Below are 27,903 nucleotides of genomic sequence, written 5' to 3'. Positions count from 1 at the left end.
CCACGGATTTGTCGTCTTGCTATTCTGTTTGCCTGCAAAATTATATTTTATTAATGTTCATATTCATTGTTTATCATTCCAAAATATATCACTTGTTATCACTATGCTGAATGTTGTCCATGCACTGTATTTGTATCACAGTTTCTTTAAGCTAATGCATTTGCTTCTGCAAGATGCCATTATTTGCTGAGTGCCATATAACCATTTAATTTGAATAGTGTTTATTTTTATCCTGATCTTTCAAAATAAAAAGCTTTGTTTAAACTGCTCCATGTATGTCTTGTGCTTGTTTGTGGATATCCTATCCATGCATTCCTTCATTCTGAAATTTGCATTCAGCTAAGATTAAATATTCTAGTTTTTATTACTTCTTAAAATAAATAAAATCTCAGAAATGGCATGCACAAGCTTTGCTTTTGTATTCAGGACTTTATTATTGTAGAACAAAAAGTCAGATGTCGAATTTTGTTTCCTGTGCAAATTTGAAAGTGTGTTTCTGGTCTACTGTGAATTACAGTTTGTACATCAGCATGATTTTCCAGGTTACTAAAGTCAATTTACCCTATTTGTTTGTCAGAATTCCTTGTATCTGAAGATGGAGTACAACAAATCATCGGTATTAGTGATGCTTTTATTAAAGGCAAGTAAAACATGATTTTCTAAAATTTATGGCAATATGAATGACCAAATTTATGTTTGTGTATTGCATTAGGCCAAAAAATACAACTAGAAATGAAATATTGTTGTTTGTTTGTACTAGAGTTCAATCTTAATTGTTTAACAGTTTTAAGCCAATCGCAGGAGTTATGCAACTAACTTTATATAAGAAGAAGGATAGAATCAATGAAAGACCACAACCAACAGGATGGTCAAACAACCAACATGCAACAGACAACAAACTGCACGTGCAAAAAGACGGAAATAAAAAGAAGTAATAGTAATAACTAAATAAATATTCAGAACGTGAGATAAAGACTCCTTGAAAGTGAGTTCATTGGTTGTGGGAGCAGTTCAGTGATGGGGTGACTGAAGCTGAGTGAAGTTGTCACCTCTGGTTTAAGAGCCTGATGGTTGAGGGGTAAGACTGTTCCTGAACCTGGTGGTGTGGGTCATGATGCTCCTGTACCACCTTCTTGATGGCAGTAGGGAGAAGAGAGCATCCCTGATGCCTATGCCTCCGACCTATGGTCAGGCCACACTTAGATCCCCTCCAGTTCGCCTACCAGCCCCGACTAGGAGTTGAGAATGCCATCGTCTACCTGCTGAATCGTGTCCATGCCCACCTGGACAAGCCAGCCAACGCTGTGAGGGTCATGTTTTTTGACTTCTCCAGTGCGTTCAACACCATCCGCCCTGCTCTGCTGGGGGAGAAGCTGTCAGCGATGCAGGTGGATGCTTCCCTGGTGTCATGGATTCTTGATTACCTGACTGGCAGACCACAGTACGTGTGCTTGCAACATTGTGTGTCGGACAGAGTGATCAGCAGCACTGGGGCTCCACAGGGGACTGTCTTGTCTCCCTTTCTCTTCACCATTTACACATCGGACTTCAACTACTGCACAGAGTCTTGTCACCTTCAGAAGTTTTCGGATGACTCTGCCGTAGTTGGATACATCAGCAAGGGAGATGAGGCTGAGTACAGGGCTACGGTAGGAAACTTTGTCACATGGTGTGAGCAGAATTATCTGCAGCTTAATGTGAAAAAGACTAAGGAGCTGGTGGTAGACCTGAGGAGAACTAAGGTACTGTGTTTCCATCCAGGATGTCAGTGTGGCCATGGTGGAGGATTACAAATACCTGGGGATACGAATTGACAATAAACTGGACTGGTCAAAGAACACTGAGGCTGTCTACAAGAAGGGACAGAGCCATCTCTATTTCCTGAGGTGACTGAGGTCCTTTAACATCTGCCGGACGATGCTGAGGATGTTCTACGAGTCTGTGGGGGCCAGTGCTATCATGTTTGCTGTTGTGTGCTGGGGCAGCAGGCTGAGGGTAGCAGACACCAACAGAATCAACGAGCTCATTCGTAAGGCCAGTGATGTTGTGGGGATGGAACTGGACTCTCTCACAGTGGTATCTGAAAAGAGGATGCTGTCCAAGTTGCATGCCATCTTGGTCAATGTCTCCCATCCACTACATAATGTACTGGGTGGGCACAGGAGTACATTCAGCCAGAGACTCATTCCACCGAGATGCAACACAGAGTGTCATAGGAAGTCATTCCTGCCTGTGGCCATCAAACTTTACAACTCCTCCCTTGGAGGGTCAGACACTGTGAGCTAATAGGCTGGTCCTGGACTTATTTCATAATTTACTGGCATAATTTACATATTACTATTTAACTATTTATGGTTCTATTACTATTTATAATTTATGGTGCAACTGTAATGAAAACCAATTTCCCCCGGGATCAATAAAGTATGACTATGACTATGACGATGCCACTCTCTTGTGACAGCGCTCTGTGTAGATGTGCTGAATGGTGAGAAGGGCTTTATCCACTATTGGGTCATATCCACTACTTTTTGTAGGCATTTCCGTTCAAGGGCATTGATGTTTCCATACCAGGCTATGATGCAACCAGTCAATATACTCTGCACTGCACATTTATAGAAGTTTTTTTAAAGTTTTAGCTGACATGCTGAATCTTCACAAACTTCTAAGAAGGCTGCTATGCTTTGTTTGTAATGGCACTTGCATGTTGAACCCAGCACTGGTCCTCTGAAATAATAACACTGAGGAATTTAAAGTTGCTGACCCTCTCCATTTCTGATTCCCTGATGAGGACTGGCTCGTGGACCTCTGGTTTCCTCCTCATCCCTCTTGAAGTCAATAATCAGCTCTTTGCTCTTGCTGAAACTGAGTGAGAGGTTTTTGTTGTAACACCATTCAGCCAGATTTTCAATTTCCCTCATATATGTTAATTCATCACCATCTTTGATTCAGCCAATGACAGTGGTATTGTCAGCAAACTTAAATGTGGCATTGCAGCTGTGCTTATTCTCACAGTTATAAATATAAAGCGAGTAGAGCAGGGGGCTAAGCACACAACCTTGTGGTGCACCTGTACTGCTGGAGATTGTGGAGGAGATGCTGTTGCCAACGCGAACTGACTGGACACTGCAAATGGGGAAATGTAAGATCCATTTGCACAAGGAGGTATTAAGGCCTGTGTCTTGAAGCTTATTAATTTGAGGGGTTGATAGTTTCGAATGCCGAACTGTAGTCAATGAACATCCTGATGTATGCATCTTCACAATCCAGATGTTCCAGGGTTGAGTGAAATGGCATCTACTTGGACCAACAGTAGCGGGTCCAAGTCACTTCTTAAGCAGGAGTTGATGTGTTTCATTACCAACCTCTTAAAGCACTTTGTCACAATGGATGTAAGTGCTGCTGGACGATAGTCATTAAGGCAGGTTACCGTGTTCTTCTTGGGCATAATTGAAGAGTGTTTTAAGCAGGTGAGTACCTCAGGTTCTCAAAAGCAAGAGGTTAAAGGTATCAGTGAACACTTCACCCACTTGATCAGCGAATGCCTTTAGTAGTCGGACAGTTACCCTGTCTGGACTGTATGCTGTCCAAGAGTTCACCTTCTTGAAGGATGCTCTCACATCAGCCTGAGAGACTGAAATCACAGGGTCATCAGGGACTTTGGGAGTTTGTGAAGGTGCCGCCATGCTTTGATGGTTAAAGCGAGCATAAAAAGCAGTGAGTACATCTCGGAGTGAAACCTTGTTGTCACGATGTTACTTGGTTTCACTTTGTAGAAGCTGATAGCATTTAAGCACAGCCACAGCTGTCAGGCATGCTTCAGTGATTCAAGTTTGGTCCAGAATTGCCACTTCGCTTGTGAGATGGCTTTCCAGAGATTGTGTCTGGACCTCCTGTATTGTACTTGGTTGCCAAACTTGAATGCCACTGATCAGCCCTCAGCAGATTGAAGATCTCATGGTTCATCCAGGGCTTCTGGTTGGGGAAGACACTGAATGACTTTGTGGGGACGCACTCGTCTACAACTGTTTTTATAAAGTCCATGACAACTGTGGTGTATTCATTCAGAGACTCTGAGTCCTTGAACACAGCCTAGTCCACCGATTCAAAGCAATCCCACAACAGCTTTTCTGCCTCCCACGACCATTTCTTCGTTGTTATTGTTTTTGGAGCCTTGCTCTTTAGCTTTTTCCTGTCTACGCCTTTATTCCTTCTGTCAAAGTGCATGACTTCTCTGCAATGTATTCCTTCTGCCACTTTGCCCATTCTCCTAATCTGTCTAAGTCCCCCCGCAGACTACTTGCATCTTCAACACTACCTGCTCCTCACTTATCTTTGTAACATCCACAAACTTGGCCACTAAGTCATTAATGACATTATCCAGATCATAAACCTGTAATGTGAAAAGTAGCGGACCCAGCACCGACACCTGTGGAACTCCACGAGTCACTGGCCTCCAATCAGAAACAGTCCCTTTTATTCCCACTGTTTGCTTTTTAACAGCCAATTTTCTATCTGTACTAGTATCTTTCTTATAATACCATGGGCTCCTATTTTGTTCAGTAGCCTCATATGTAGCACCTTGTTAGAGGCCTTCAAAAAACAATATCCACTGACTCTTCTTTTGCAGTAATGCACCATTAAGCTGGGTGCCAACTGCCGTAAAACAAGAAGAAGAAGAAAACTCTTGTTTATCCTTCTGTTACTTCCTCAAAGAAGTACAGGAACGGCAACTGGAGCTGGATGTACTCGGGACCATCCGGGAGGCTGAAAACCCCATAGATCAGAATTTTTCTGAGGTGGTCACACCGAGAGTGCAAGCTTCAGATAGTACGTTTGGACATTATGACCATCAGTAGTCGTAAGGGGAGTAAGCAGTTAGTACAGGGTTTCCCTGTGGCCATTCCCGTCAGCAGAAAGTATAACCCTTTGGATACTGCAGGGTGGCATGACCTGTCTGGGGCAGCAACAGTAGCCAGGCCATAGGAGACTTGATAGTTAGGGGGACAGACAAAAGATTCTAAGATGCCAGGATGGTGTGTTGCCTCCTCAGTGCTAGGGTCAATGTTCCAAAAGTAGCAGCAGACTATTCTCGAGGGAGGGTGAGCAGCCAGGGGTAGTGGTGCACATTAGCACCAATGACATAGGTAGAAAGGAGTAAGAGGTCCAGTGCCGAGAGTATATAGGGAGTTTGGGAAGAAGCTGAAGAGCAGGATCTCCAAGGTAGTAATTTCTGGATTACTTCCAGTGCCATGTACTAGCCAGGGTAGGAATAGGATGACAGAGCAGATGAATGAATGAATGGCTGAGGAACTGGTGCAGGGGACAAGGCTTCAGATTCTTGGATAATTGGAACCTTTTCTGGCGCAGAGGTGACCAATATCATAAGACCAGAAGATGGAGGAGCAGAAGTAGGCCATTCAGCCCATCGAGTCTGCACCGCCATTCAATCATGGACTGATCCAATTCTTCCAGCCTTTCCCACACCCCTGCCTTCTCCCCATACCCTTTGATCCCTTGGCTGATCAAGAACTTATCTATCTCTGCCTTAAATACACCCAGTGACTTGGCCTCCACAGCCGCTCTTGGCAATAAATCCACAGATTTACTACCCTCTGATTAAAGTAATTTCTCTGCATCTCTGTTCTAAATGGACATCCTTCAATCCTGAAGTTGTGCCCTCTTGTCCTAGACTCCCCTACCATGGGAAATAACTTCATCATATCTAATCTGTTTAGGCCTTTTAATATTTGGACTGTTTCTATGAGATCCCCCCTCATTCTCCTGAACTCCAGGAAATACAGCCCAAGAACTGTCAGACGTTCCTCATATGGTAACCCCTTCATTCCTAGAATCAGTCTCGTGAATCTTCTATGGACCCTCTCCAATGTCAGTGTATCCTTTCTAAAATAAGGAGCCCAAAACTGCACACAATACTCCAAGTGTGATCTCACGAGTGCCTTATAGAGCCTCAACATTACATCCCTGCTCTTATATTCTGTACCTCTAGAAATGAATGCCGACATCGCATTTGCCTTCTTCACCACCGACTCAACCTGGAGGTTAACCTTTAGGGTATCCTGCACAAGGACTCCCAAGTCCCTTTGCATCTCTGCATTTTGAATTCTCTCCCCATCTAAATAATAGTCTGCCTGGTTATTTCTTCCACCAAAGTGCATGACCATACACTTTCCAACATTGTATTTCATTTGCCACTTCTTTACCCATTCCCCTAAACTACCTTAAGTCTCTCTGTTTCCTCAACAGTACCTGCTCCTCCATCTATCTTTGTATCATTAGCAAATTTAGCCATAAATCCATTAATCCCACAGTCCAAATCATTGACATTATCGTAAAAAGCAGCGGTCCCAACACCGACCCCTGTGGGACGTCACTGGTAACCAGCAGCCAGCCAGGATAGGATCTCTTTATTCCCACGCTCTGCTTTCCGCTGATCAGCCAATGCTCCACCCATTCTAGTAACTTCCCTGTAATTCCATGGGCTCTTAGCTTGCTAAGCAGCTTCATGTGTGGCACCTTGTCAAAGGCCTTCTGAAAATCTAAGTACACCACATCTACTACATCTCCATTGTCTACCCTGCTTGTAATTTCCTCAAAAGATTACAGTAGGTTAGTCAAGGCAGGGTTTTCTTTTCAGGAAACCACGCTGACTTTGGCCTCCAGGTATTCCATAGTCTCATCCCTAACAGTCGATTCCAACAACTTCCCATCCACTCATGATAGGCTAACAGGTCTATAGTTTCCTTTCTGCTGCCTCCCACCTTTCTTAAATAGCGGAGTAACATTAGCAATTTTCCAGTCATCTGGTTCAATGCCAGAATCTATCAGTTCTTGAAAGATCATCGTTAATGCCTCCGCAGTCTCTCCAGCTGCTTCCTTCAGTACCCTAGGGTTCATTCCATCAGGTCCAGGAGATTTATCCACCCTCAGACTATTAAATTTCCCGAGCACTTTCTCAGTCGTAATTTTCACTGCACTGCAGATGTCTTCCACTGTGAAGACTGAGCAAAATATATATTCAGTTCCTCTGCCACCTCTGCGTCTCTCATTACAGTACAATATCTCCAGCGTCATTTCATATTTGTCCTATATCTACCCTCAACTCTCTTTTATACCCTTTATGTACTTAAAAAAGTTTTGACTTCCTTGTATGCCCTCTCTCTTGCTTTTACTTTGAATCTGACTTCACTTGTTAGCCATGGTAGTGTCCTTCTTCCATTTGAAAATTTCTTCCTATTTGAAGTACATCTGTCATGCATTTCCCTTATTTTTCGCAGAAACTCTAGCCATTGCTGTTCTGCTGTCCTTACTGCTAGTGTCTCTTTCCAGTCAACTTTGGCCAATTCCCCTCTCATGCCATTGTAATTTACTTTATTCCACTGAAATACCGACACATTGGAATTCAGCTTCTCCTTCTCAAATTTCAAAGTGAACTCGATCATATTGTGATCACTGTTCCCTAAGCTTTCCTTAACCCTAAGCTCTCTTATCACCTCTGGATCATTGCACAACACCCAATCCAACACAGCCAGTCCCCTAGTGGGCTCAACAACGAGCTGTTCTAAAAAGCCATCCATTAGACATTCTACAAATTCTCTCTCTTGAGGTCGAGTACTGGCCTAGTTTTTCATGTTAAAATCCCCAATGATTATCATGACATTGCCCTTCTGACATGCCTTTTCTATCTCCTGCTGTAATTTGTAAACCACCTCCCAGCTGCTGTTTGGAGGCCTGTATACAACTGCCATTAGGGTCCTTTTACCCTTGCTATTTCTTAACTCAACCCATAGAGACTCTACTCCTTCTGATCCTATGTCGTCCCTTTCTGATGATTTAATATTATTTCTTATAAACAGGGCCACACCTCCCCCTCTGCCTACTAACCTATCTTTCCAATACACTGTATATCCTTGGACGTTCAGCTCCCAATGGCAGCCTTCCTTTAGCCAAGTTTCAGAGATGGCCACAACATCATACTTGCCAATCTGTAGCTGAATTTCAAGATTGTCCATTTTATTTCCTATGCTGCATGCATTCAAATATAACACTTTCAGTCCAGTATTTGTTGCTTTCTGTTGTAAATCATCCCATTGGCTATGATTATGCCTCATCTCCTGCCTGTCCTTCCTATCATCTTTGTTGCACGCAATCTTTGATTTATTTCTGTTTTCCCCTTCCTCAGCCCTATCACTCCGGTTCCCATCCCCCTGCCAAAATAGTTTAAACCCTCCCTAACAGCTCTATTAAATCTGCATGCTAGGATATTGGACCCCATTGGGTTCAGGTGTAACCCGTCCTTTTTGTACAGGTCGTACCTCCCCTAGAAGAGGCCCCAGTGATCCAGGAACCCGAAGCCCTGCCCCCTATCCTGGCTGGGAGATTTGTTAGTGGTATTCGGGAGGGTTTAAACTGCTGGGAACCAGAGCACCAGGTTAGAGAGTGGAGGAATGGAGAGGAAGGTAGATGTCAGGACCAGTAAAAACAGACAGGAGCAAAATAATAGATATGATGGAACAGATAGTTTAAAGTGTGTGTATTTTAATGCTTGGAATGTTATGGGTAAAGGTGATGAACTTAGAGTTTGGACCAGTACCTGGAATTATGATGTTGTGGCCATTACAGAGACACAGTTGAGAGAGGGACAAGAATGGGTGCTTAATATCCCAGGGCTTCGATGTTTTAGAAGACATAGAGAGGGAGGTAAAAAAGATGGGGGTGTTCCACTATTGATCAGGGACAATATCACAGCTGCATTCAGAGGGGACATCGTAGAGGGCTTGTCCACTGAGACTATATAGGTGGAACTCAAAAATAAGAAGGGTGTAATCATTCTGATGGGATTGTACTACAGAACCCCCAACATTGAGGAACAGGTATGTAGGCTGATTAAAACAATGGGGTTGCTGTCATGTTGGACTTCAGCTTGCCTAACATGAACTGGGACCTTAGTACACGTGGTTGAGATGCGGCAGAATTTGCTAGGTGCATCCAGGAGGATTTCCTAAATCAATATGTAGATTGTCAAACAAGAGATATTATATTGGAACTGGTAGTGGGTAATGAGCTTGGCTTGGGAACAGACCTTTCAGTGGGTAAATAGGGAACAATGACTACGACTTCCTTAAGTTTTAAGATGAGGATAAGTTATGGACCTTGCAGGAGAGCATTAAACTGGATCAGGGCAAATTATGAGAGCATTAGGTAGGATTTTTTTTTTTTTTTAGCCCTTAACTCCTAGTGGAGTCATCAGGATGCTGTCATGACAGCGTTTTTCTAGCAGGCTCTCTTATTTTTATGAGGCCGAGTTGCTAGCTCGACACTCAACTCAGCACGGATGGAAAGTGTGCAAGGGAGTCGGCTGGATTCGAACTCGGGAGCCTTCGCTCCGAAGTCTGGCGCTGATACTACTATGCCACCAGCCGGCCATTAGGTAGGAAGTAGGGAGGGTTAATTTGCGAAGAGTTGTGTCTGGGCAAGTCCATATCTAACATGTGGAGGGTGTTTAAAGACCAGCTGCACAAAGTACAGGGTAGGTATGTTCAGTAAGAAGAAAAGACAAAGATGGCATGGTAAGAGAATCTTGGATGTTGAGAGTGGTAATGAATTTAGTCAAGGAGAAAAAGGAAAAGTATGTAAAGTTTAGGAAGCTAAAATCAGACAGAACCCTTGAGGATTATAAAGAAGCCAGAATATAACTGAAGTATGGAATTGGGAAAGCCAAGAGGGATCATGGAGAAGCCTTGGCATGTAGGATTAAAGAGAATCCCAAGGCATTCTATAAATGCTTCGAGCAAGAGGATAACTAGGGAGAGGGTAAGGCCACTCAAGGATAAAATGGGGAACATTTGCTTGGATGTGGAGAGGTCCTGAAAGAATATTTTACATCAGTATTTACCAAGGAAAAGGATGTAGAGGATAGGGAGATCAGTTCTGACTGTGTTGATATGCTAGGTCATTTCAAGCTAAAAATAAGCCGATTATGTTGGGTTTCTTAAAGAACATTTAAGAGGGATAAGTTCCCATAGCCTGATGGGAATATACACCTGGTTATTGAGAGAGGCAAGAGAAGAGATTGCTGAGGTCTTATCCAATATCTGTGTGTCCTCTCTGACCACAAGTGAGTCCCGGAGGACAGGTGTGTAGCTAGTGTTGTTGCATTATTCATGAAAGGAACCAGGGATAATCCTGGAAACTATAGGACAGAGGGTTTCACATCAGTGATGGGAAAGATACTGGAGATAATTGTTAAGGATAGGATTTATGAACATTTGGAAAACCATGACCTAATTAGTACAGTTTTCTGCTGGGTATGTCATGTCTTGCTAAGATTGAGTTTTTTGACGCGGTAATGAGAGTAATTGATGAAGGTACATGGATTACATGGATTTTAGTAAGCTATTTGACAAGGTCCCTTATGGAAGGCTCATCCGAAAGATTACAATACATGGGATCCATGGTGAATTGGCCACTTGGATTCAGAATTGACTTGCCCATTGAAGACAGAGGGTAGTAGTCAAAGGGATTTATTCCAGCTGGTGGTCTGTCGTTAGAGGTGTTCCGCAGGGATCTGAATTGGGATCTCTGCTGTTTGTCATGCGTACAAGTGACCAGGATAAAAATGTTGATGGATGGGTTAGTAAGTTTGCAGATGGTATGAAGATTGGTGTGTTGTAGATTGTGTAGATGACTGGCAAAGAATACAAGGGGATGTAGATTGATTGAAGATATGGGTGGAGAAATGGCAAATGGAGTTTATCATTGCCAAATGTGAAGTGTTCCACTGTGATAGTTCAAATGCAAAGAGGCAGTGCACTGTTAAGTGCAAGATCTTTAACAGTGTTGAAGAGTAGAAGGATCTTGGGGTCCAAATTCATAATTCCCTAGAAGTGGCTTCACAGGTTAATGGAGCGGTTAAGAAGGTATATGGCATGTTTGCCTTTATTAGCTGAGGTATTGAATTCAAAAGTCAGGAAGTCATGTTACTGCTTTATAAATCTCTAGTTAGGTCACATCTTGAGTATTGTATGAAGGTCTGGTTGCCCCATTATAGGGAAGATGTTGAGTCTTTGGTGAGCGTGAAAAAGAGGTTTACCAGAATGTTGCCTGGATTAGAGGGCAGGTGCTATGAGAGCTTGGACAAACTTGAATTGTTTTCTCTAGAGCGATGGAAGCTGAGAGGAGATCTGATAGGGGTTTATAGGATTTTGCTAAGCATAAATAGAGTAGATAAACAATATTTTTTTTCCCAGGGTTGTAATGTCTAAAACCAGAGGGCAGGCATTTAAGGTGAAAGGAAATGTGAGGGGCATTTTTTTTAAGAGTTTGCTGGGTGGCTGGAATTTGCTGCCTGGGATGGTGGTAGAGGCAGAAGCATTAGAGAGACTCTTTAGAGATGTTTAGATTGGTACATGAATGTGAGGAAAATGGTAGGACATGACCATTGTGTTGGCAGAAGAGAGTAGTTTAGTTAATCAAGAAGCTCGTTGTCGTGGTAAACACTACTGTTAAGCATTTGAATTCATTTTATCACAGATATTTTATGTATTCCCTCCCACTTTCTGTCCTGCTGAAATCTAACATGTATCACTCTCAAGAAACTGCCGAATTTGGAATCTAGAGCAACACATAATGTGCTGAAGGAACTCGGTGAGTCAGGCAGCATGAGTCCAAATGAAGGGTCTCAAACTGAAATGTTGATGTCCAATTCACTTCACGGATACCACCTGATCTGTTGAGTTCCTCTAGTGCTTTGGGTTGCCTCTTCTTTACTATTTCTGAGGAAGGGTCACAAACTCAAAATGTCAACTATTTCTCTTTCCTTTGACGTTGTCTTGATCTGCTGAGTTTCTTTGCATTTTTATTCCTTTTCAGATTTCCAGCCATTGGTTGTGGGACAGTCTGATTTTGTATCTTTGAAATCCTACAGTGGTTGACAATGAATAATGTTCATGTTAATTGACACTCAATAAAACTCTGATTTAACTTTTTTTTGTATAACATCTGCTATTTCCTTCTGAGCTGATGAAATATGTCTTTAAATTATTCTTATGTTTTGCTTCCAGAGTCTCTCTTTGATCGTCGGGTTGAAGAAAAGTCAAAAGATCTCCTTTTTACACCACTTGGGTGGCATCACAGCTCCCTGGAACACCTCAGGGAAGAAAATGGAGAAAAACAAGCAATGGAGAGGCTACTGTTAGTATATATTTAAACTGGAATATAACATATTCTTTTATTACAGTCTAAACAAGTAAAATTAAAATTGGTGTTGGTTATTCTGAAGTTATGAAATTATGGATTTATATAGACTAAAATATGAATTTTATTTGCTATCCATAATCACCTCCAGAAAAAAATTCTACAGGAAACAAGATGTGTTCACTAGTCAGTTTCAACAAATTCCACCAAAAGCAATCAAATTTGGAAGAGAATGGATGAATGTTCATGTTAATTGACGCTGATTGAAATTGATTTAACACTTAATAATAATATGGTGGAATGTGACCATAATATGGTCGAATTCTTCATTAAGATGGAGAGTGACATAGTTAATTCAGAAACAAAGGTTCTGAACTTAAAGAGGGGTAACTTTGAAGGTACGAGACGTGAATTAGCTAAGATAGACTGGCAAATGACACTTAAAGGATTGACGGTGGATATGCAATGGCAAGCATTTAAGGATTGCATGGATGAACTACAACAATTGTTCATCCCAGTTTGGCAAAAGAATAAATCAAGGAAGGTAGTGCACCCGTGGCTGACAAGAGAAATTAGGGATAGTATCAATTCCAAAGAAGAAGCATACAAATTAGCCAGAAAAAGTGGCTCACCTGAGGACGGGAGAAGTTCAGAGTTCAGCAGAGGAGGACAAAGGGCTTAATTAGGAAGGGGAAAAAAGATTATGAGAGAAAACTGGCAGGGAACATAAAAACTGACTGTAAAAGCTTTTATAGATATGTAAAGAGGAAAAGACTGGTAAAGACAAATGTAGGTCCCCTACAGACAGAAACAGGTGAATTGATTATGGGGAGCAAGAACATGGCAGACCAATTGAATAATTACTTTGGTTCTGTCTTCACTAAGGAGGACATAAATAATCTTCCAGAAATAGTAGGGGACAGAGGGTCCAGTGAGATGGAGGAACTGAGCGAAATACATGTTAGGAGGGAAGTGGTGTTGGGTAAATTGAAGGGATTAAAGGCAGATAAATCCCCAGGGCCAGATGGTCTGCATCCCAGAGCGCTTAAGGAAGTAGCCCAAGAAATAGTGGATGCATTAGTGATAATTTTTCAAAACTCGTTAGATTCTGGACTAGTTCCTGAGGATTGGAGGGTGGCTAATGTAACCCCACTTTTTAAAAAAGGAGAGAGAGAGAAACTGGGGAATTATAGACCGGTTAGCCTAACGTCGGTGGTGGGGAAACTGATGGAGTCAGTTATCAAAGATGTGATAACAGCACATTTGGAAAGCGGTGAAATCATCGGACAAAGTCAGCATGGATTTGTGAAAGGAAAATCATGTCTGACAAATCTCATAGAATTTTTTGAGGATGTAACTAGTAGAGTGGATAGGGGAGAACCAGTGGATGTGGTATATTTGGATTTTCGAAAGGCTTTTGACAAGGTCCCACACAGGAGATTAGTGTGTAAACTTAAAGCACACGGTATTGGGGGTAAGGTATTGATGTGGATAGAGAATTGGTTAGCAGACAGGAAGCAAAGAGTGGGAATAAACGGGACCTTTTCAGAATGGCAGGCAGTGACTAGTGGGGTACCGCAAGGGTCAGTGCTGGGACCCCAGTTGTTTACAATATATACTAATGACTTGGATGAGGGAATTAAATGCAGCATCTCCAAGTTTGCAGATGACACGAAGCTGGGCGGCAGTGTTAGTTGTGAGGAGGATGCTAAGAGGATGCAGGGTGACTTGGATAAGTTGAGTGAGTGGGCAAATTCATGGCAGATGCAATTTAATGTGGATAAGTGTGAAGTTATCCACTTTGGTGGCAAAAATAGGAAAACAGATTATTATCTGAATGGTGGCCAATTAGGAAAAGGGGAGGTGCAACGAGACCTGGGTGACATTATACACCAGTCATTGAAAGTGGGCATGCAGGTACAGCAGGCGGTGAAAAAGGTGAATGGTATGCTGGCATTTATAGCGAGATGATTCGAGTACAGGAGCAGGGAGGTACTACTGCAGTTGTACAAGGCCTTGGTGAGACCACACCTGGAGTATTGTGTGCAGTTTTGGTCCCCTAATCTGAGGAAAGACATTCTTGCCATAGAGGGAGTACAAAGAAGGTTCACCAGATTGATTCCTGGGATGGCAGGACTTTCATATGAAGAAAGACTGGATGAACTGGGCTTATACTCGTTGGAATTTAGAAGATTGAAGGGGGATCTGATTGAAACGTATAAAATCCTAAAGGGATTGGACAGGCTAGATGCAGGAAGATTGTTCCCGATGTTGGGGAAGTCCAGAACGAGGGGTCACAGTTTGAGGATAAAGGGGAAGCCTTTTAGGACCGAGATTAGGAAAAACCTCTTCACACATAGAGTGGTGAACCTGTGGAATTCTCTGCCACAGGAAACTGTTGAGGCCAGTTCATTGGCTATATTTAAGAGGGAGTTAGATATGGCCCTTGTTGCTATGGGGATCAGGGGGTATGGAGGGAAGGCTGGTGCAGGGTTCTGAGTTGGATGATCAGCCATGATCATAATAAATGGCAGTGCAGGCTCAAAGGGCCGAATGGTCTCCTGCACCTATTTTCTATGTTTCTATGTTTATTAAAGAATATCTCGCTAACTGAATGCACAGTTCACGACATGGTCTGCCAACTTGTATTTCCAAGGAGCTGTCCCTCAACACTGTAAAGATTAGCTTTATTTTCCATATGTACATTGCAACTTCAAATTATACAGTGAAATGCATCATTTGTGTTAATAATCAACACAGATCAAAATATGCTGGGGCCTGCCATTAAGTGTCTCCATATTTCTAGTGCCAACATAGCATGCCCACAAATTACTAACCCTTGCTAACCCTTTGGAATGAGATAAGAAACCGAAACACTTAGTGGACCCCCACAGCTTCCAGAGGAAACAGGGTAACAAAAGAGGCGTATTTTTTAAGTGTCTGGGTGGCATTCAATCTGATGGCATGAACACTGATTTTTCTAACTCTGTAATTTCCCTCTTCCCTCCTCCCTTTTTCCATTCCCCATTCTCATTACCACCTTTTCTCCTCAACTGCCAACCACCTCCCTCTAGTCACCTCTTCCTTCTTCTCCCCTCTGATTTGATTCCTTCTTCTTCAGCCCTTTATCTCTCCACCTATCCCTTCCATGCTTCTTACATCATCTTCTCTCCTCCACCCACCCAGCTTCTCCTTCACCTGGTCTCACCTATCACCTTCCAGTGGGTACTCCTTTCTCTACCCCCTCCACCACCACCTTATTCTGGCTTCTGTCCCCTTTCTTTTCGGTCTTGATCCGAAATGATGATTGCTTTTTTTCTCCTCCGTCGATGCTGCCTGACATGCTGAGTTCCTCCAGCAATTTCTGTACGTTGCTCAAGATTTCCAGCATTTGCAATATCCCTTGTGTTTATATTTCGGGTTTCTAGGGTTGTTGTTCAGAAGCTCTTGGACCTTCCACCGATTTTTGAATATTCAAAACATTTCTGCCAGTTAAGATGTGCTTCCATTGTAAATATGCAAACTTTACCTGACTACATTCAAAATATTTAAGTAGGTAATAATAGCCATTGAAACTGTAGTTAACAGTTTATTGTCTTTGTGTTTAGAAGTATGAAACATTGTGTCAGGAGGGAAGAAATAAATATTGTCTAGAAGATCTGCTATGTTGAATAAAGAACTTTTATTTCTCCCAGCTACAGCCTCAATCTGGCTCATTTCAGCAGTCATAATTATTGGTTAACTTGAAACTGAAGCTCATTTGGAAAACATGTTGCAGTCAATATACCTTCCATATTTAAAATGCATACCACTCCTATTAATAATGTTTGACAGTTGTTTGAACTGTTATAATCAGGAACGATATTCAGGTGACACGGTAGCGTAGTGGTTAGCACAAGGCAGGTTCAATTCCTGCTGCTGTCTGTAAGGAGTTTGTACATGCTTCTCGTGACCTAGTGAGTGTCCTCCGGGTACACTGGTTTCTTCCCACAGTCCAAAGATGTACCAGTTAGTAGGTCATTGTAAATTGGCCTGTGATTAGGCTGGGATTAAATTGGGGGATTGCTGAACAGCATGGCTCAAAGGGCCTTTGCTAAACTGTGTCTCAATAAATAAAAAACATCAAGATTTTTCAGCTTAATATCCTGTTTTAAAAGATATTTTAAAAAAGTAGTCTTTTTAATATTAAGCTTCAAGCCCAGATTTCATGATGTTATTTTGAGTTTACTCAATGTCAACATTGATCTTAATTGTGTTATGCAGAATATCACATTGGTATTTTCAGTTAAGTTTAGCTCCAGTGTATAATTTACAAAATATTGTTTCATGTATTCTCTTAAAATACCCAAGTAAACTGGTTGACATGGACTCATTGGACTGAAGGTATCCATGCCTTATTTCCCCAGGACTATAAATTGCAGAGATTTTTTTCTAGATTCAACAAATTCAGGAACTCTGGAAGCTTAATTTAGGTTTTCAGAAGTTTAAGATTATTGTTTTATTTATTCTTAATTTTGTAGATGGAGAAAGAACAGTGAACATTTTGTACGAGCAAGTATTTTGTGTATTCAATTAAAAAACAATTTCTGCTCAAATTTCTTTACGTATATCAAGAAATTACGTTAATTATTTAAAAGTAGTAACTCTTGCATTATTAGGTGCATATTAATTTCAGTGAAAACATTTATTTCTATTTTTTATCTTATTTTTACATGCAGTTCAGCTAATCATAGCCATATGATGGCCTTGTTACAGCAGCTTCTGTACTGTGAGTCTCTCTCATTATCATGGAGAGACATAATTGTTCCTGTGGTACGACAAGTTGTGCAGACAGTACATCCAGATGTCAAGAATAATGACGACGATATGGATATCCGCCAGTTTGTTCATATTAAAAAGGTATCATTCGCTATGTCTGAGAGACAATTATGTACAGTAGCATCATTGTGAACATATATATAAAATTTACAGTTTTGCATTTTTGTTTGCTTGCACTTCAAATGGCTTTTGTATTCCTTAATACACCTGCAATTTTTTAAAGATGGGAGTTTAATTTTAGAATAAAGTTAGAAAGTAGAATATATTTTCAGCAATTAATGAAATGTACCCAAAGATTTTTCTTTATTTTTCTTTTGTTTTGAGATTCCTGGTGGCAAGAAATTTGATTCTGCAGTTGTAAATGGATTTGTTTGTACCAAAAATATAGCCCACAAGAAGGTGAGAAGTTTGTTTTTTGCTAAATTTGTCTACATTGTGAAAGGGAGCAATCATTGATAATTAAGTTTATATACAGTTAAGTTTGTGTCTGGTAATATTGTTGTGATATAATTGTGCTTTTGAAACTTTCACAGATGAATGCTTACATAAAAAATCCGAAGATCCTGCTGTTGAAATGCTCCATTGAATATCTCTATCGAGAGGAAACGAAGTTTACGTGCATAGATCCCATTGTTCTGCAGGTTTGTGTGTATATCACCCATGAATATTCTTTTACATTCCTAAATTCTACTGTGTATCTGCATATATTACATAAATAATATTGCATCCAGCAAATCATCTAAACAATGTCAGTTTGGTTTTCAATCCTTGCCCTTGTCATGTATTGTAGATTATAATTGTCTTAGAGTAACACTAACCTTATTGTGATAATTAGGAAAGAGAATTTCTGAAGAATTATGTACAGCGAATAGTGGATGTTCGGCCAAATCTGGTACTTGTTGAAAAAACCGTTTCCCGCATTGCTCAAGATATGCTTCTGGAGAATGGCATCACCTTAGTTATTAACGTAAAGCCGGTAAGTACTCCAGTATCTTGCACTGCCATCCCAAAGCATTATTCTGTTTTCTAATCACTTGTCAATATATTTCACACACAAGTGCAGCATATTAATCAGATTATATTGTGTTTGTATAGGAAAAGCTAATGAGTGTACAAATGTTTTATGGTATTGTTCAGTTTCCCATTTATTTTGATTAAATTTGATTCCTTTTCATGAAGTACTTTTTCAGAACAACTTTAATTAATTTTGTGGCAGGTTATCTATTATACTTGTTGTTTCTGTTTCAAAGTTTTCCGAAAAAAGTATTACTGAATTGTGATGGGCAAGAAGAATCCTGGCTAACTTTCTACTGCTAGCCATGGCACTGAGATGAATTATTCATTGGGTGACAAAGTAAATACAATTGATAACTTGAGTACTACACACAAAAACTGACTTTGAATGTTTGTACTGTGTCATTTCATTCGTTTTCAGCCACATTAGGTGTGATAATGCTGTTAATTAGTGAACTGAAGGCATATTAAAATTTAATTGTTCTTTTGCAAAAATCAGTGACAATAAACATTACCTTTGTTTATTTACATAGAATGTGCTAGACCGAGTGAGCCGTGTTACTCAGGGTGATTTAGTTATGTCAATGGATCAGCTTCTAACCAAGCCTCGGCTTGGCACATGTCATAAATTTTATCTTCAGCCATTCCAGCTGCCTAGCGGTAAGCAACTAACTGCACATCTTACATGACCATATTATTTCTCCATCTCTAAAAATGAATTTGGGCTTGTGTTTAATGGGTAAAAAATGGCCTCATGGTTATGATATAAGTGGCTATAATGTATTCTCATTTGACATTCCCCTCACCTTCACCCAAATGCATAACAGAGTTATTACAGAGCTACACATCTCAGGGCCATTATTTGTTATATTGTTTCATTTTGAAATGGCAAGATTAAAGGCAAAGTGTAACACTGTTCCATATATGATACTGTGGTTTCTCATATTCCGTTAATATGTTAAGTAAAATTTACTGTCTATAAACAATGGCAGCATTTGAATTCTACTTGTTATATCTGCTTGACAATTCATAAGTGCTTGGGAATTCTGAGCAACAACATGCTCTGGTGTCTGTTTAATAGCAGAGCAACATTTTTATTATCTCAGAGCAATTGAAGTGGTAGACCCACACTCAAAGATTCAGAAACACTATTTCTTCAATGCCATCAAATTTCTGAGCAGTCCATGAACCCATAAATACTACCTTATTATTCCTTTTTGCTTGCATTATTTTTCTTTGTAAGTTATAATAATTCTGTCTTGCTGCCTCAGAACAACAAATTTTCATGTCAAATAAATCCATGGTAATAAATTTGACTCTAATGATGGAAACAGTAAATTCAGCAATTCAAGGAATTTAGTACTGTCTCAATATTGGCACTAAATCCATCGTAATTATGCCTTGCATAGTCAGATGACCATTTACTTTCTTTGGATGGCTTAATTCTGGAACACTTTATCATTACTTGGACAAAAAGCACTTTTTGTTCTTGCATGTTTAGTCAGAATGCGATGATGAAAAGAAAATGGTTCGTGGCACCTTGTAATTGATGTTGTCAGAATATGTAACCAAATAGATTTTCTTCAGAAATGTCTTAAAATTATCTCCATTTTCCCCAAATAGGTCATACAAAGACACTTATGTTTTTTGAAGGATGTGCCCAACATTTGGGTTGTACTGTGAAGCTAAGAGGTGCGTCAGAATACGAGCTAGCAAGAGTGAAAGAAATTCTCATTTTCATGGTCTGTGTAGCTTATCATTCTCAACTTGAACTTTCTTTCCTAATGGATGAATTTGCAATGCCTCCAAGTTTATCTAAAAATGGATCAATTAATTCCATCATTGATGGTGAGGCTACAGACAATGATGGACAAGACTTATTTAATGATGAAAAGATTGGCTACCTTTGCAAAGATTCTGATGCTGCAATCGAAGGCATTCCTTTAGTATCTGAATTTACGCAAGCTCCTAGTTTCGACTGTTCAGTGGAAAATGCACTTTATGAGGAAGATAAACTGCTAAGAAAAAGTGTTTCTCAAGATAGTGTTTTTGCAAAGCTAGAAAGTTCCACACCTGTTAGTGCCCCTCCAGATTTAGATATTCCTTTTCTTGACATCGATTCATCTCTAAAAGACTCACTGACAGCCGAAAATAATGAAGACCAAATGCCTCTGGGTGATTACCATGCATTTTTAAATGAGCAACCCAGATCACGAAATGACTCTGCAGGGTGTGATCAGTCGGTAGGAAATGAACCTAAATTGTTCCGTGATCCCCTTCAGGATGATACAGATCTTTTTGTTGCTGAACATGTTACTTCTTCTGAAGACAGACTAAAATCTTATTCAATTGCATTCAAGCAAGAATTGAAAGATATTATCCTTTGTATATCTCCTTTTATTACATTTAGAGAACCTTTTCTATTGACAGAGAAAGGTATGAAATGTCCAACAAGAGGCTATTTTCCGGAGCAAATCTATTGGTCCCCTCTCTTGCACAAAGATGTTAAAGAAATAGAATGCAGAAGAAAGAAGCAACTTCTTAAGGACTTAACAAATCTTCAGGGCTTAAATGGAAATGTCCAGGCAAAATCTACACGAATTCTTCCTTCACATGATTTGCTGAGTACCAGAATAACTCATTCCTTGGGAAGTAACCAAAGTTTATCAAAGCTGTTAGCTGATTATAGAGCTCGAGGTGGTAGGATAAAGAATGAAGAAATAGATCCCTTTACACAGAGTAAAGAGGACCACAGTAAAACAACTGTAAAAGATGGAGATGAGGAAATCCAGCGAGGACAGAACCAGAATGATTTGTTATGGGCATCAAAGGTAAGGATGTCAGTTTCCTTTTAACTTTAAGCTTGAGTTTCCTATGATCAGTTCCCTACTTTTGAAGGAGTTACAATAAACATCAAATGGATCCAGATCATTGGTGATTAAACATTGAGCTAATAATTGCTTGATTCATTCTGCATTACAGCATACAGTATATGTGCTCATCTCTTAATACTCTGTTGCTGATTCAAAATTAGATGAATGGAATTATGGTTATTTTTGGTTTGTAAACTTAAATCTGTTTTGCTGTAAGTTAACAGATGGTTAAACTCTGCAGTAGATGATATTTATTTTGAAGCTTGCATGCCCTTATGGTAAAATGAGAACTATTTTGTTTTGGAGTGTTTTCCTATTTCAGGTATTTTAAAATTGGGCTTTCTGTGGTATTTTGAAGCAGTTCTCACTGTGCATAAAATAACAAAGTATTTGAAATTCAAATAAGAAAGAAAGCATTTTGGAAAAGGATGGAAATGCATTGTGTTTAAGTCTGAGAGAGTTGAAGTGAGCTAGAATATTATGACCGAATTGCTGATGAGATTTGGGTAACTTATTCTAACATGGTTTTACATGTGTTTTATTTTGGGAATTTGTGTAAATAAAGTGATCATCTTGTGCTATCTACAGAAAATACAGCCCAAAATTGATCTTTCATAAAATGTGATGTAGTCAGTCTTCATTGTTGTAATAGGTTTAATATGTCAGCAATGCCTAACACATTTGTGTAGCAAAACATGGAAATCCAGAAACTGCTTAGCACACGGCTCATTAGTATAGGTTTTGCTGGCAGATTTGGCACTTAAAATTTGCATGTGTGAATAAGTTTTGGTTGTTGTTCCTAAATAAGTGATTTTTTATGACTGTGGTAAGGACTGGTATTTTCGAATGGTCTGACTGTGCTATAACATATATTGGCCAATATTTTTAAGAAAAGGATTATTTTTAGCTTTGGTATGCCAATGCATATTTGTTAGTGACAGTTGTGTCTCAAAAGTTAGTAGTATTGTTAATTCACTTTTTTGTTTAGATGTTCTCAAATAGAATAATCCATTTTCCAGTGATCCATGTAGCTTTCATGGGAACATGGGAAACCAAAGCAAAAGTTTCCACTGAGTGGAGAAACCAAAGCTCCTGTGAGATTCAAAGAGTTTTGGGAACACACTGAAATGGATACCAAACTGCCAGGCTTTACAAATGGTCATATAATGGATATGAATATATAGTCTTTAGTTCAGGTGATTTACTTTTAGTGCACCAGAAAGTGTTTGTCAGGTTTGTTTATTTCTTTTAAAGGTGGACTGTTTGAACCCTGCAAACCATCAGAAGCTTTGTGTTCTCTTCAGTAGTTCTTCTGTCCAGTCAAGCAATGCACCAAATCCATGTGTCAGTCCATGGTAAGTGAGTGCTTCTTTCTTATTGCAACTTCAGGTGCTTTATAAGATAGTGTGAAATTGAGTTCCATGATAGTTCTATTCTTTTTCCTGTTCCAAGCATCAAAGTTCTTCTGTTTTCCACAGTCTCAACCATCCACTTCCTCTGTCAATTGTAGCGGATTCTAGGTTCTAACCATCTGCTGTGTTTAAAAATTGTTTCCTTGCATTTGTTCTTTTTCCAGTTACCTTCATTGTTTGTTTTCTAGTTTTTGATTCATCTCTTAATGGGAACAGATGTTGCTGTATCTCAATGTCTAGACACTTATTGGTTTAAAAACACTTATACTCTCACAATCTCTTAATCTCCAAAGGGAACCAACTCTAGCTTCTGCAGTTCACCACGTACAGGAACTGAAATCCATCTTTTGCGGAATCATTCTAGTAATGTTTTTGTACCCTTGTTACTGAAATACGATGTGCAGAACTAAACTATTGATGTGACTGATCCTATTGAATTCCCTTGTTCTTCTCCATGAGATACTTGACATCAGCTTTGAAAAAATGACAGGATCCTTTAATAAAATATTACCTTTTCCAGCATGTAGTAGTTAATCAGTATTCCACTGATGTCTCAGATTAAATGTTTGAAATGTTTTGGAGTAGGACTTGAACTCAGTGCAAAGGTGAGAGGGTTACATCTATAATCCTCGCAGTGTAATAGTTTTGGACTTTTATTTAAGATTTTTCCAATAACCAGTCTCATTGAAATGTCAAAATTTAGAAGTAGCAGATGTGACCTGTAAACAGTTCTGGATTTAAGATTTACACTATTACTTTTGTTGCTAGCCATTTTAAGTCCACATTTTAATGTATGTTATAACCATTCCCCAAATGTTGACACATTTTAATAATTTTCCTTGTGCCACTAAGCCAGAGTTTATGCACCAAATCTTTGTTAACAGATTTTAGGGAATAAGCAAAATAATGTTTGATCACAAAAATATGGATTGTCTACGAAATATGCATTGGAAAGATAATCTCTTTAGATATATCAAGTGTTTTGATTAATTATTGTGGTTTTAATTTTAGGATTGTCACAATGGAATTTTATGGGAAAAATGATCTGACTTTGGGAATATTTTTAGAGAGATACTGCTTTCGGTAAGTCCAGTGATTCTCTGTTCATGTTTGATTATATCTCTGACATTGATTTTGGATGAAGACAGCCATTTGTATTTGATGTATGAAGGTGTATGTAAATCGTAAGAATTAGCCTACAAACTGTTAAAATCTAGTAGATGTTCTGTTTTTCATCTTCCAAAGTTCTGTGGATTCTGTAGGTGTATTGGAATTTTCTGAGTCTTGATAAGGTCCAACACTGGTCAAAACAATTACAGGAATGGAATTGGGATTTATGCCAGTGTTAGCTAAGAGTTAGTTAAGAGAAAACAAAGAGTTGGAATAAATAAGTACTTCTGGGGTCAGCAGACTGTAACTAGTTTGGATCATACTGGGCTAGGTGCATGGATCCAGATGGTTATAATCTGTATCAACAATTTGCTTGCCTGGACCGTTTTGTAAATTTCTAGATCACACAAATGATGTGGGAATATGAGTAGCGGTGAGCCTGCCAAAAATTTAGAGGATGTAGACAAGTACGATGTTCAGCAATGTTGTGGCTGATCTTCTATCTCAGTGCTATTTTCCTGCACCATTTTATTTGTTTACTATTCAGAAATCAGTCTTGATATTGACTGATTTCAAACACTGAATCACTTAAACCCTTTGGAGTAGAGAATTCCACAGGCAAGGTGGGAAAGTTGGTCTCTATTGTTACAGGATTTGAATATTGACATCATATTTGGAGTACCATTTACAATTTTGGTCTCGTTTGGAGGATACAGCTACTGTGGGAGGAGTGCAGCCAAGGTTTACCAGACTGATTCTGAGGGTTGTAGGTGCATCAAAGGAGCAGAGACTGAATACACCAGGCCTATATTCGCTCGAGAGGCAAAGAATGGAAATAAGCATCTCACCCTAACCATGGACTTTTTACTCTCCTCCCATCCGGTAGGCACTACAGGAGCCTCCGATCCCGCACCGGCAGACACAAGGAAGAGCTTCTTCCCTGAGGTTGTGACCCTGCTGAACCTTACATCACAGCGCTGAGCAGTATTGCATTCATATTCCACTGTCTCAGTACTTTTATATTTGTGTGCTGTAGCACTTATTTTTTATTTGCAGTTATTTTGTAAATAACACTATTCTTTGCATTTCTGGTTGGATGCTAAATGCATTTCATTGGCTTTGTATCTGTACTCAGCACAATGGCAATAAAGTTGAATCTAATCTAATCTAAATTGTGCCCAGTTTTTTACACTATTCTAGTATTAACCCTCACATTCTCATGAACCCAGATTCTACTGCTTATCCACTCAATAGGGACAATTTACAGTTGCCTATTACCCTGGCAACCTGGAGGAAACACATTCTGTCATGGGGAGAACATGCCGATTCCATGCAGGCACCACCTGAGGCCAAGATTGAACTTGGGTCACTGGAGCAGTGAGGTAGCAGCACCACTAGCTGTGCCACTGTGCTGCCCACTTCTGTTACACAGGGAGAGCACACTGTTTAAACTCTGGTGACTGCATTCCTTCAGCTGATGTGTCAGTACTTCTCCACGTTAAAACAGTGTTTTGTAGCACTGAGGACCTTTCAGGAGCTACAGTGAGCAGGGGAAGGCTGAGTGAACATTCCCATACTTGAGACATAAATGAAGAACAGCACATGTAAGGTGCAGAATAAGGCTGAAACGTTTACAATATTAAATATCATTTTGGTTTTAAATCTATATGGTTTTAAATATTTAAGATGTATCATACTTTTCATTTTTTGTTCTTTTCAGACCATCCTATCAGTGTCCCAGCATGTTCTGTGAAACACCTATGGTGCACCATATAAGACGTTTTGTACATGGCAATGGCTGTGTACAGATTGTACTAAAAGAGCTTGATTCTCCTGTTCCTGGCTATCAACACACAATCCTGACTTATTCGTGGTGTAAAATATGTAAACAGGTACAAAGGACATTACCATTTTTCCAGAGATAATTTTGTATTAAAAACATACTGCATAATGTAGGATTAAATAGTATTCTCTTAGATTTTCTATAGGAAGTAGATTTTTGTTTTTTTTCCCCCATGTAATATATTGTTTATCATCATAGGTAACTCCAGTGGTTCCATTGTCCAGGGACTCATGGTCCATGTCCTTTGCTAAGTATCTGGAATTAAGGTTCTATGGCCATCAGTATACCCGAAGAGCAAACGTAGAACCTTGTGGTCATTCGATGCATCATGATTATCATCAGTATTTCTCCTATAATCAGATGGTTGCTTCTTTCAGGTAATGGAAATTGATCAATCTGCAACTTACACTAAACTGCTATCAATACTTTCTAGAAACAAACTTGCATTTTTAAATTGCATAAAACCATCTTTTGGTTGAGTAAGTATATAAACCTTCTTCAACGCTTTAAATCAGTGCTCATTTGGTAGTAAGGTCTTAAGATAAGAAAAGTGACAAGTATAAAGAATCTTTGGCCTTTCATTCCAGTAACTTGCGAAATTGCATTAAGTGAGATTTTGATTATTAAGAATGGAATTATCTTGACATCAATCTTGGGTATGAAGTGAAATCAACTTTAATTGATACTAGAATTTTAAAATTTTCAACTAAGCAATGCAACTAAAGATGTAGCGATGATTTTGTTCTCCTTTACACTTGTGCGCTGGAAATTACATTAAACAATTTTGAATCTCGAACACACGATTCTACAGATGCTGGAAATCCAGAGCAACACACACAAAATACTGGAGGATCTCAGCAGGTCAGGCAGCTTCTATGGAAATGAATAAACAGTCGATGTTTCGGGATGAGATCCTTCTTCAGGACTGGAAGGGAAGGGGGAAGATGCTAAAATAAAAAAGGTGGGGGTAGGGGAAGGAGGATTAGCTGGGAGGTGATGGGTGAAACCAGGTGGATGGATCTAGATATACCTGATAACATCTTCACAACAGTCTGATTAGAGAATTCGACACAATGCCAGCGTCTCTTTTTCATTCTTTGTGCGACTGAGGTATTGATGTAGATATACCTGTATGTTGATGTAGCCAGAACAAGCAGAGTTACAGAAACTGGTCTGAGGTATTTCGGACTTGTTTGCCACGTTCTCCATTTGGCACCTCTCAGCAGTTAACTATTTGTAGACATTTTCCTATTTTCCAGGAAAATCTAATCCTACCAAGCTTTAATTTGCTCTTCTTGCCAAAGCTTCTTGTTCCCTGACAGTAAAGGAACTTTAACTCACACCCTTCACCCACACTGGTTTAGATTTATTATTGTCACTTGTATCAAAATACTTTTGTGTGTCGTCCAGACGAATCATACCAGACATTAATGCATCAAGGTAGTTGAAAGGAAGCCAGAATACAAATAGAGTGTACAGCGAAAGAGCAAGTGCAGTGTAGCTAGATAAATAAAGTGCAAGGTCCTCAAGGAGGTAGATTGGGGGACCAAGAGTTTTTTAAAAATTGTATGAAAGGTCCATTCAAGAGTCTGATATCAGCGGTAGAGTAGCCATCCTTGAGCCCTATGCTACATGTTCTCAAGCCCAACAGAGGGGAGAAGAGAGAATGACCATGTGGGAGGGTTCTTGATTATTTTGACCACGTTCCTGAGGCATTAAGAAGTGTAGACAAAGTCAATGGAAGGGAGACCGGTTTGCTTGATAGTTCATGACTTTCTGCAATTACATGTGGTCTTGGGCAGTATTTCACCCAAGTAGTTCTACCTATCGACTTCGAGCAGCAAGATTGTAGTGCTTTTGGTTTTTTTCTTTTGTGTTGTTTTATGGTACAGTTTTTTCTGTGTTTTAATTTGGTCCCATGTTAAATATGTATAATTTCATTCCTACTTTGAAACTAAATATAAAATAGATTTGCTATTACAGCTGGTTGGGAAATGCTAATTTTTAAAAATTTTTCTAGCTATTCCCCAATTAGAATGCTTGAAATATGCCTTCCGCCACTTGAAATATACATTAAACATCAAATCCCATCAAAGCAGCTGATTATGCAGGATTTGAAAGACTTTTCACAAAAGTAAGTTTGAATTTGATTGTTAAAACAGTTCTTTCTGTTTGTTGAGGGTAGCTTGATTAAGCTAATTGCTAACAAAAGAATTTGCTATTATTTAGAGTATCGCAGATTTATTCAACTGTAGATGATCGTCTTGTCTCTCTGAAAACTGACACATTCAACAAAACAAGAGAAGAAAAAATTGAAGATTTGTTTGCACAGAAAGAGGTAATTTAACATCTTCCTATATTTGATAATTGTATGTGTAAAATTACATTTAAAACAATTCTTCCTTTTCTTCTGGAGACTAAAGTGCATTTGTTGATATAGATGGAAGAGGCAGAGTTTCGAAACTGGTTCGAGAAAACGCAGGCAAGATTGCTGTCCTCTCCAATTGACAACTGTCAACAGTTGCTATTTGTGAATGATTGCTTAATTACCAAGAAGCAGAATTTATGTGAACTTTTACAGGCTTGGAATAATAGGTGAGATTAATCATGAATGACATAT

At 39.5% G+C, this 27,903-nt stretch overlaps 1 protein-coding gene across 6 annotated transcripts in view; it reads left to right on the top strand.

Annotated features, from left to right (window-relative positions):
* pikfyve (phosphoinositide kinase, FYVE finger containing) overlaps nt 1–27,903 on the top strand; it is a 137,375-nt gene that overhangs the window by 67,660 nt on the left and 41,812 nt on the right. For 5 of the 6 annotated variants that reach the window (XM_063051848.1, XM_063051846.1, XM_063051845.1 and 2 more), the window contains 15 exons: nt 578–640; nt 12,081–12,210; nt 16,932–17,112; nt 17,356–17,430; nt 17,565–17,672; nt 17,867–18,007; nt 18,579–18,705; nt 19,669–20,876; nt 22,173–22,273; nt 23,342–23,413; nt 25,161–25,332; nt 25,482–25,660; nt 27,304–27,417; nt 27,513–27,621; nt 27,724–27,878. In XM_063051848.1, coding sequence (XP_062907918.1) covers nt 578–640; nt 12,081–12,210; nt 16,932–17,112; nt 17,356–17,430; nt 17,565–17,672; nt 17,867–18,007; nt 18,579–18,705; nt 19,669–20,876; nt 22,173–22,273; nt 23,342–23,413; nt 25,161–25,332; nt 25,482–25,660; nt 27,304–27,417; nt 27,513–27,621; nt 27,724–27,878 — 2,935 coding nt within the window. Of the gene's footprint in view, nt 1–577; nt 641–12,080; nt 12,211–16,931; nt 17,113–17,355; nt 17,431–17,564; nt 17,673–17,866; nt 18,008–18,578; nt 18,706–19,668; nt 20,877–22,172; nt 22,274–23,341; nt 23,414–24,326; nt 24,669–25,160; nt 25,333–25,481; nt 25,661–27,303; nt 27,418–27,512; nt 27,622–27,723; nt 27,879–27,903 lie in introns of those variants that run through there. The other variant, XM_063051851.1, reaches the window with a different exon arrangement.

Source organism: Mobula hypostoma, chromosome 6 (genome assembly GCF_963921235.1).
Source record: "Mobula hypostoma chromosome 6, sMobHyp1.1, whole genome shotgun sequence".
Taxonomy (NCBI): Eukaryota; Metazoa; Chordata; class Chondrichthyes; order Myliobatiformes; family Myliobatidae; genus Mobula; species Mobula hypostoma.
This window is presented reverse-complemented; position numbering and strand designations above follow the sequence as displayed.